Below are 11,028 nucleotides of genomic sequence, written 5' to 3'. Positions count from 1 at the left end.
ACGAACAATAAACGCAATTCTCACTTCTCACTTTGGTCTCGATGGATTCTTTTCTACTTTCGACGGTTTATTTACGAAAATACGATAATTACTTCAGGGGAGATACTTGATATTTTTTAAATACTCGAGATTACTCTCTTCGAATTATATTCGCGGAATACTCGAATCGGCTGCGTGTTCGAAAACTCGTGTACGAAGTTGCGATAATTGCGTATTCCAGAGAGAATAACCGATATCGCGACGCGAACCCGTAATATTTCGTAGTTGTGAAATATTGTACGTTCGGAATGACCATTTTCGAACGATGTCACGGTTCGTGTACGCGAACTCGTATATAGGAAAAATTGTAGCGATTCCCGTGGCTCGAGTAGCAGGTATTCGCGAATAGTTTATCGTTGATTCGTCGAATCAACGCGAGTCCACGGTTCGGGGTTTCGGGGCTCTGTAATTCGAGCATTGAACGCGCAACGGTGTTTTCAGGCGTTCGTGCACGCGTAGCCGGAAGCGGAGAGTGCAACGCGTGGTAAAATGTTTCGCCGAGTATCAAATAATCATGGGAAATCCGTATCGACCGACTTATCCCGCGTTAATACCTATATTTTACGTTTACCGCAAACGGTGTTAGCCCGCGCTATGTTTGCCCGTAATAATGGATCGTTCGACGTTTGTTTTTGTTCCTTTCGCCGATAGAATGATCACGTCGGTGTATGAAATTTTCAACCGGCACGGTGAAATCGCGCGCGATCGATTTTGCGTTTTCAATTCGAACGAAACACCGCGGCCGGATTTGTATTTCTTTCGCGGTGACGGTTCGTCGTTGTTGCGACGAAAAAAAAAGAAAAAAAAAGAAAAAAAAGAACCGTGAGCACGATTTCCCTCTTTGTTCGTTGCTCGCCGTAATAAACCGGAAGTTGTTGTTTTTGCCGACAAATCCCAATTGACGACGCGACCAGAGATAGATAGAGAGAGAGAGAAAGAGAGGACAGGTCGCACACGAGCTCTATCTACTCGAGAAAACAAAACCATCGTATTGCAACAGCTGCGCGATCCCTTGACGATCCATTGTCCACGGTCACCGAAAACAGTGTCCAAACGCTGGAAGCGTCGATCGATAAAAGATTAAGAAGTATGTAAAACGATATTCGATCGTCCTTTTCTACATTCTTAATTTCAGCTCGAAGAAAATTCAACGTACGTGCACCAGCATGTATCTACGTAAACTTTCGTCAAAATCGATCTTACGAAGAGGAATAATTTCCTCATCGTGTAGCGCGCGAATAATTTTCGAAGCTACTGTACACGTAGTGTGTACTGTACACGCAGTGTAGGTGAAAATTTATCCAAAAAATAACCGTACGAGTTTAAAAGCGTCAGAGATTATCGAAACTCGGTCCCCGGTTCTCCACGGACGTTCTATCTGGCAATCGCTTCGAAGCGTTGTCGACGTTGGTAGATTATAATTCGTCGGGAACGCGTCTCGCACGGTGCTCGCGGGAAAGAAAAACGGCGACCAGGAAAACACGGTTTCCCCTTGGAAAATTCGCGCAAGAGCGTGCACGGTACCGAAGGAGGATCAACGAGTAAAGTAGGAAAGAGGAGCGACTTCCAGTACAGTCGAGCTTTTTGCCTTGCACGGATGTCGACGAGTGCTCTCCCGCATCCGCTGGTATGGAGGGAGCGAGAAGACGGCTCTCTGCATATTTGATGCGATTTTAATGTCTCTGCCCGGCATATCCGCGTCCCGTGCACCAATAGCACCGGGAACACCAGCACCGCCGCACGAGGCACCACTGACTGCCGTGATGCTCTAATCGGCTTACGCAACAAGCCACCCTTATCCCGACGTTCCCATCGCAGCCCCGAGCGCCCTCGCCTAGCCACCGAATCAACGACATCTACCACCCACCCACCACCTTCGACCACGGCTCTTTACTTTGCGGTTAGACGCTACTTTCTTACTCGCGCCGTTTCTTTACACTTAACTGGACCTACGCTCTACCTACAGGGTTCACGAGTACCGAGTCGAATCCGTAAATAAGGAAAAACGATCACCAGAATTTCCTTTACACTTAACTGGACCTACGCTCTACAGGGTCCACGAGTACCGAACGTAACCTGTAAATAAGGAAAAACGATCACCTGAATTTCGTTTATACTTAACTGGACCTATGCTCTACGTACAGGGTCCACGAGTACCTAACCGAACAAGTAAATAAGGAAAAACGATCACCTGAATTTCGTTTACACTTAACTGGACCTACGCTCTACAGGGTCCACGAGTACCGAACGTAACCTGTAAATAAGGAAAAACGATCCCCAGAATTTCGTTTACACTTAACTGGACCTACGCTCTATCTACAGGGTCCACGAGTACCGAACGTAACCTGTAAATAAGGAAAAACGATCCCCAGAATTTCGTTTACACTTAACTGGACCTACGCTCTACGTACAGAGTCCACGAGTACCGAGTCGAATCCGTAAATAAGGAAAAACGATCCCCAGAATTTCCTTTACACTTAACTGGACCTATGCTCTACGTACAGGGTCCACGAGTACCGAACGTAACCTGTAAATAAGGAAAAACGATCCCCAGAATTTCGTTTACACTTAACTGGACCTACACGTTATACGTACAGGGTCCACAAGTACTTAACCGAACAAGTAAATAAGGAAAAACGATCCCCAGAATTTCGTTTACACTTAACTGGACCTACGCTCTACGTACAGTGTCCACGAGTACCTAACCGAACAAGTAAATAAGGAAAAACGATCCCCAGAATTTCGTTTACACTTTACGATGAATTCGATCGATTCTACCGTTGGTGGACGTTTTTTTGAGAAAACTAGAATCTTTGTCGATATTCTAGGAATAAGACTCTTTCTCTTCTATCTCGAATATCTATGAAGTGCTTTGATCTGGATACAGTATTCCTATCTCGAGCAATAAACTTTCTTCCCAAGAGGTATTGGGAATGCATCATTGCCAAAGTGTTTGCAGTATTAGTGAAATTTATCTTACCATTCTTTTCGCCAAGAATTTGTCTCTTTCGTGCCTTAGTTTACACCACTTTGCTTCATCCTTCGTCCAACTGTCTTTATCCTACGATGCTTGATCAAATTGTTCGATAGCCAACTGTTCATTCACGGAAATGGGGGGTTAGCGAAAGTACAGCTTCTGAACCTTCGTTAAACGCACTTGTTGTTGAGGCAAACGTCCATGTGAGATCTAGGTATTTGAGTACTACGGGTGCCTCGCATAATTTCCTCTTCCAGTTGTTGAAAACTTGTTCGGAATCACGAGAAAAGATTATGCGCGTCTCGATCAGTCTGTTCGTTCGGTGTCCTAAAGTCGATAACAATTCTCCATTTCTTGAGCTTTCCTCGAGTCATCTGCTTTCTTCGATACGACCCAGACGGATTCGTTGTTCAACGTTTTGTTGAGTTGATCGTTGATCGTTGATCAATGGTTTCTTCCATTTTCAAAGTGATCACGCGTTCCCTGATACTTTGATGCTAGGTGAGTTTTCCGACTCTGAAGTAAATGTATCGCGACAAGAGCCAATCTCTTGTTTTCTCGAATGATTGATTCCTCCATTGTCGTTTCTGTGCACCATGTACCAAACTTCCTAAGTAACTCTGCAATTCTTTGAATACTTCGATCTCGAATTAACTTTACTGTAACTCTTGCTTGCTTTCGTATTAAACTTATCATTTATACGAAGCACCATCTTAGTGTGTAGTTGAACTATTCGATGGGTTTTTTATCTTGGAAACAGTGTATCCCTCGTATGATAAATTGTAAGCAGACCGTACGTAAGTACTTACAGTGGTGCACGGGGCGAGTTGCCCTAGGCAAGAACGCGCATTATTGGATAGAATTACATTATAAACAAACATCCCATATATCGGCCTCTCCCTCTTTTCCAATGGTTTTTTTTTTTTACTTTTTTTCTCTATCATAAGGTGAGTAGAGATATGCAGATACAGCTACTCGCTTCGATACTCGCTCGTCGTGATATTCGTTCTTCTAAAATCGATAAATAATTAGAACATTGGATTACTGTTAATCGAAGCGATATAATTATTGTATCGTGGTAAATTTTATTTCAATATACGAACCTCTCAATCGTATTTATGCGTACAATGATAACGAACCAAGTTTTACCTAAATTTAAACACTTAAATGTAATATACTGTTCGATCTATTACGTTTTAATAATTAATAATACTAAATGTTGTTGGTAATTTACCGACGAATGACAACACGTCGAATTCGAGAGCATGCCTAATTTTGCACAACTGTACATTATACGGTTGTTAATAATTACATTAACCGTTATCGTTTAAAAAAGTATAGACCTATTTATCCGAACATAGACTTATCATTTACGTTATTTATTATTAATCGTTTAACAACGCATTTGTACTTAAATCGCAAGCTAGGCAATATTTTATGTCTTTAACTATACTGATAAAATTATTACAACTGTTTATAAAAGTTTCCAGCTTTCGCATCTGCATTGTTATATAAACACAAGAATGATGTAACTCAATTCATGTTTCATAGAACCTCGCATTTCCTTCAATTTTCTTTTAATGCTAATCACACTCACCTATTTAAAACATTTAAAAAACTTTCACGCGGCTTAAAACTAACAAATTAAACATTTTATTTTTAAACATATATATCTATAAAATATAGATTAAATTACAAAAATTTGCTAACTTATATTAAATTTATTCGTCTATTTAACTTATCTAAGGAACAACGATATACTTAACATTTACGGGTTTTCTATTAAAAAAAAAAAACACATTAAAATATGTCCATATGTCAACATTTTCTCTTTGATTTATAATGCTCAGCTTCTGTTTTAACAGCGGATATATCCTTAGGTTCCGTGGACGGATCAAGGTACGTAAAAACAAATTTTTTCGTATTGATCGATTGTAATGGTGCATCCTTCTGTTTTGCCATTGCAGCCATACGTGCCAACGATTCCTCTCCTCTCGCTAGAAACGAACGCCTCTGCATAACACTCTGAAAGATCGATACACCGTATTTAAATTATGATCGTTGTAAGAAAAGTTTTTTTCAATCGTTGTAAAAAAACCACGTTTTCAAATATCTCACATGTATTGTATGCGATTTGTCTCCTAAATTTGAACTGTTTAACATTTCCGCTATAGTGCGCGGTATTCTGGATTCCTTCTTGGAATTCTGGGTTTCCAGCAACGTACATTGCATCTCAGTTTCGTTAATTCGTTTCTTCTTCAGAATTTTCATACCAAATTTAAATATTTCACTCTTGTTTAATTCGTTCTCGATCTCGGTGGTTGCATTTTCCTAGAAATAGAACGGGCATCGAATGAAAAGATGCCAAAGTGTTCGCAGTATTAGTGAAATTTATCTCACCATTCTTTTCGCCAAGAATTTTTCTCTTTCGTGCCTTAGTTTACACCACTTTGCTTCATCCTCTTCGTCCGATAAATCGACCCAACCGTCTTTATCCTCCGATGCTTGAAAGTTTTCGTTATCCTCCTGTTTATCTAAACAAACAAAAAATAATAATAAAACTATTCGATGTTATCCTGACAAAAGTATCATTTATTCAACCGCTTTCGTATACTCGATTCCATACCTAGATTTTTCCATCTTAATTTTCGCTCTCGGGTACTCTCACTGAACAAATCTCCATCTTCGAACAGCAATTCTTTCAGCATATTTACTTCTTGCTTATCCTTGTCTATTAAATGTTTCATATGAAGTTTCCCTAACTTATTTTTTACTTCATTATCGTCGATTTCTTCGTCGTCTATTTCATCTAATTCCAATTTATCCAAATCATTTTCATCTTCGTCTGCAGACACGTCGCGGTCGCTTTCACTGAGCTCAGCTTCTTTGTCTAAAAACTTGGTAGCATATCGTTTTATGTTTTTCTTTGAAACAACTATTTCGTTTTCTTCCGAGTCGTAATCTATATAATTATCTTCATCTTCCGACTCTTCATCGTTAGATGCTAAAGAGTCATTGTCTTCCTCGTCCTCGGATAGATCTAACTTTTTCACTTTTTTTCTCCATCTATTATTAATTTCTTTTTCTGTTACATCTTCTTCGTCGGAAGATAGAATGCTTAATTTATTACAATACATTTCATCCGTTTTTGACTGTTGCTTCTCCTTGGCTGTAGTTTTCACAGTGGGTGTTGTGCAGTCTTTCTTCGATACTGATTGCTTTTGCGACGATTCATCCAAAAGATCGTTTGTTAAATTTTTCGTATCATTTTCTTGAGTAGTAAATGTTCCTGAACATAATTCTAATAATTGGGTTTCCGTCATATCCGGCTCCTTGGATAAATTAAGATCACTTTTTTGTTGTGTAAATTTACCGGAACATAATTCCATAAGTTCTTCGTCTAATACACTTTGATCTGTGAATAGCTTCTTTTGTGACATTACTGAATTTTTAAAGTCTCGTATTGGCTGAATTGACTCTCCGGTCTGCGTACTTCCAATGAAAATTGGATCAGATTCGTTAACGAGCAACTGTTGCTCTTCGTGGGATGGTTCCATTTCGGTCTCTAAGCGAGTATTTAATGCTGTTAATTGTGTCACGGGAGAAACAAAATTAAAACTGTTTATCTTACTTTGTGGCGTTTGACTGGCTTGACATTCTAGATCGGCTCCAACGTGCATTTGAGATGCAGGAATGTCACTTTCGTTACCACTAAATTCTTCGTTCGCGTTACCACCCGCATGAAACATGTCTGCGCTTATTGTTGTTTGCAAAGAAGAAATTTTCTTATCCTTATTTATCGCGTCTTCGCTGTTTTCTGTATTACATGATCTTGAATCATCTTCCACAGATTCTACAATTCGTTTAAATGTTTTAGGTTTCGAACACGTATCAATACTATCGCAAGTATTACTCTCATCGTCTTCTAAAATAAGCCTTTCGCATTCTCCTTCATCTTCTTCCAAATTTTCATCCTCATCCTCATCTTCATCGATAAATTCATCGCTAGCATTTCCTTCGTCGTCACTGACCTCAGCTTCAAAATCAATAAAGGCACATTTGCTTCTCTTCTTCTCTTTCTTTTCGCATACATCGTCTTCTTCTAATTCGTCCTCCGTACTTTTGTAAGATTCTATGTTCGGTGAACGTGATTCACTCCAATCGTCTTCCTCATTTATCGACTCGTTCCATTCTATTTCTTGCTCCTTCATCTCTTGTTCTTTTTGTTTCCATTCTTCGTCGCGTTTCAATGCCATTTTATGTTTTAATTCCTCTTTCAAGCGTATTAATTTTGTTCCAGGTTTATTTAATTTAGGATCTTCGTTCGATAAATTTGAATGTTTATATGGAAGTGTTTCTTTAATTATCAATAATCCATTAGGAGATTCCTTAATTTGTGTTACTGTAACATCTGGTGTATTTTTAACTTGTTTATCAGTCTTGGAATGTTTAGATACAAATCTATTTATCAAAGCGTTTATTCCTTTTTTATTTGGCTTAATATCATGCGATAAATCAATCATTGTACCTGGTGTACCTCGTAATTTAGGTTTCAAACTCTGCACGTTCAATAATGTTTTTTTTCCGTTAATATCTGGAGAGTCATCGAACTTAGGTGGCGGTAAACCGTATTCGTTATATTCATCTGACTCTTCCGCAGTTATTCCTAATGACCGTTTTACAATCCTTGCGTAATCGTTATTGATTTTTAAAGGAGATGTATCCAAAGAATCATCAACAGTTTTTAACTTTTCTCTTTTATCGTTATCAACTTTATCGATACTGCTTCTCGTCGCATTTTCTTCTCCATCTTCATTTTCAACATCTTCCTTTTGTGGCAAATCACTTACTTCTTTATTCTTAGATATTTCAACTACTTCTGTTGAAATATCTGAATTAAGATTTTTATTCTCATTAACTTCGTTACTAGTTCCACAGTCAGATTCTAAACTCACAGAGTTATTTGTATTGTTTTCTCTTACATCGTTTGTCATTGGTGTGTGACTTTCAGTATCTTTTGTTTCGATTAAGGTTTCATTTATTTCTTGCATTGTATTTGCGTTACTATTTTCTGCATTTTTATCTGTACACAAACTGGTATCGACGAATAATTTTCTCGAAACATTATCTTTCTCAAGTTTTTGTGTATGTTCTATATTTGTGTTTTCTTGGTCCATCGAAGAATGATTTGTTGTCATTTCTTCTTCCGAATCTGAAGACTTATAAAATATCTCAGCTTCTTTCTCTTTCTCTTTTAAGGCTTCACTGTTCGATGAAAAAATCACAAATATTTTAATTATTTACACATCTGATTGAAGTATATAAGCGTTTAATATTAATACGATCAAATTATAAAATTACTTACTCAACTATAGCAGAAGACATTTTTAATTTTACTGCCATTGTAGGAGCTTTCGGAAGAATCGTTAACACCTTCTTCCTACTCATAAATTCTTGCAATGTTCGTTGCTTTGGCTTATGATAAGGAAGAGAAATTTCTGATTCCCTGATCAAACGCTGCGTTTCACTTTGTATATGTTTGATGGCTTCTTCTTTCGCAGCTCTTGACGAAATCTAAAATACAATATAATTCTTATTATCGTTAAGTATTACGAAAATTACATATAACAATTACTTTAAAATATTGGTACAAAAATAAAATAATATGTGAAATTCAATCAGTGATTTTTCCAAATATTTACTTTTTTCATCTTAGATTCGTGATGTTCTTTCTGTTTTTTATGTTTGTCATCTCTTAGAGGAGATAACTGTTTTCCACATTCCTCTTCCGATTCTGAATCTACCAGAGTTTTAAATCTGTTTTGTATCTGTAGAATATGAATTTGAATAATTATTTCTAATAAGTATATCATTTACATAGTCCTTATAAGCATTACTCACAATATTTGCAACTTTCTCCCCACATTCCCCACTTTTGATAGATTTTTCATCGCTATCGCTATTAATAGTACCACACATTTCATCAGAATCACTGTTAAGAAATGTCTTAGTACTTTTCTTTTTTGAATGCTTTTTAGATTTAATAATCTCTTCGGAATTAATAATTTCATCCTCTGAACTACTACAAAAAGATTTCTTTCTTTTTGTCTTAAAAATGAGCGTATTCTCATCTTCGGAATCACTGTCTATTATCTTCGAAAATTTCTTTAAAACATTACTGTTTGGGATTTCATTGTCTTTTTGTGCAGAATCTACGTCTATATCTTTTAAGGTTTTATTAAAAATATCAGTTTCAACATCACTATTAGGATCATTAGTCTCGAGAGATTCATTTAGCAGTTTCTCCTTACAGTTTGGTGTCTCATTATTGTGTTCTATTTCATTAGATTCAATGCCTTTGTTAAACTCTTTATCACCATTTGCACAGTGAACGTCACAATTTTCACTCATGTTGACGAAAGCGTAATTCTTTTTTATTCTACTGAAATAAAAAATTGTGTTTTGTTTTTCCGTAGAAAATTCGTATTAGAAAATAGAAATTTGTACTTTCTATATTGTTGTTTATTACACACTTATTAAGTTATATGGTGTTTGTCATTATTTTAAAGAACTATACAGTTATGGACAAAACAAAATAGTCGATATTTTGTAACAATATTTAGTTGCGATGCAATTCTACACATTATTAAAAATCATGTTACACTTTATTAGATATCATAATTCCCGACAGATCCCACTTATTTTGATTGACAAATTTGGCGCGAAAGTAGCAATCTTTACATTTTCATGCTATTAGTGTAGAAGGAGAACTTGAAATCAAAACGAGCACGAGCTTTTTGCTAAATGCGTACTTTTAGACCAATCAAAATGTAGTTATCGTCAACGTCTGCCCTCTATGAGTGGTACTCGAATGTTGCATTTTATCCTGCACGTGTAGAGAGCATCAAATCAGGACAACACGCATTATTATCTTGAGTTTTATTTGCGTAATGTTAATATGCAATGCATATTATGTATGTATAGTAGTATATGTAGGTACTTGATTAAGTTAGTTTGAACTTTTAAACTCCAAATGAACTTAAACATTAAAACACTTTGTATTTTAAATTATTATATTTAACAAAAATTATATCGTGCGCGTCAAGTCTAAGGACTTCTTACAGTCAGATATAAATATGTAAGTATATACGTCGAGTCTAAGAATAATAGAATAACAGAATAGCAAAGTTACATTGTAATAGTATATTAAAGTAGCTATCTCATCTGCGATGTTACTCTAATCTAATATGCAACAAATTGTATCCATTGAAATAATTTGCTCCAAATTATTCGTGGAAAAAAGAACGAAATTAGATTAAATTGACGCGTTGAGTAGAAAGTAGTGTAGAAAAGTATTGCTAGAGGGTTGATCGTTTGAACAGAGATCAGGTATAGAAATCGTATCTCGTCCGTGATGTACGCTTCTATTTTAAATTAATTGCTAATTCTTCTAATTTTATATACGCGTGCCTAACCAAAGCATAAGGGAATAACAACTTTATATAAATTTCTTCACTTGTTAAATTGGAGAAATATAACAGAACAAATTTACGAGAAAGATAAAAAAATTAATTCTTAGAAACGAACATACTGCATGTCACGAGGTTCAAATTCTGATTACTTCGAAACGTTACTTTCGCCGTATTTAACTTAATTTCTACTGCTAAAAGCATTGTAGTCTTATTCCATTTTGAATCGATAAAGTTGGGTGTGACACAAAAATGATAAAGGAACTGTAGACTCTAAAGCAGGGATGATCACAGCCCCTTGCGCAGTTCGTAGTTAATTTCCCTTTATTTTTGTCTCTGTCGAGAAATAAAGTAATCACAAGTTCCCACTTTCGTCGAACATTTCGCTTATAAAACAAAAGATGATTACACGACGCTAATTTTGACTACCGATGTCACATTGGATGCTCATTGTATAGTGCGTAGCATCAGTCGACATTGTTGTATCGTAAAAACGAGACAAAGCAGGTATTGGTTTTCTACGTTTACTACTTTACCGACTGG

General features: G+C 36.6%; 1 protein-coding gene across 1 annotated transcript; it reads right to left on the bottom strand.

Moving 5' to 3' along the window:
* Positions 1-4,164: 4,164 nt before the first annotated feature.
* On the bottom strand, positions 4,165-9,493 carry LOC143154236 (uncharacterized). Its single transcript, XM_076326165.1, has 7 exons — positions 8,918-9,493; positions 8,719-8,844; positions 8,382-8,590; positions 5,643-8,281; positions 5,417-5,550; positions 5,135-5,347; positions 4,165-5,041 (listed from the first exon to the last, which is right to left on the bottom strand). The coding sequence occupies exons 1-7, from the start codon at positions 9,425-9,427 to the stop codon at positions 4,835-4,837; spliced, it is 4,038 nt and encodes a 1,345-aa protein (XP_076182280.1). The 5' UTR covers positions 9,428-9,493; the 3' UTR covers positions 4,165-4,834.
* Positions 9,494-11,028: the final 1,535 nt, after the last annotated feature.

The sequence above is a fragment of the Ptiloglossa arizonensis genome, chromosome 14 (genome assembly GCF_051014685.1).
Source record: "Ptiloglossa arizonensis isolate GNS036 chromosome 14, iyPtiAriz1_principal, whole genome shotgun sequence".
In the NCBI taxonomy this organism is placed as follows: domain Eukaryota; kingdom Metazoa; phylum Arthropoda; class Insecta; order Hymenoptera; family Colletidae; genus Ptiloglossa; species Ptiloglossa arizonensis.
Note: the sequence above shows the minus strand (reverse complement) of the source record. Positions and strands in the feature narration are given on the sequence as shown.

What these genes read in the sequence shown, in the direction of transcription:
- LOC143154236 (XM_076326165.1), bottom strand. Translation starts at nt 9,427, where the DNA reads ATGAGTGAAAATTGTGACGTTCACTGTGCAAATGGTGATAAAGAGTTT. An exon ending in GGGAGAAAGTTGCAAATATT is followed by an intron (nt 8,845 to 8,917) that starts GTGAGTAATGCT and finishes CATATTCTACAG; the next exon opens with ATACAAAACAGATTTAAAAC. An exon ending in AATTCTTGGCGAAAAGAATG is followed by an intron (nt 5,348 to 5,416) that starts GTGAGATAAATT and finishes TTCTATTTCTAG; the next exon opens with GAAAATGCAACCACCGAGAT.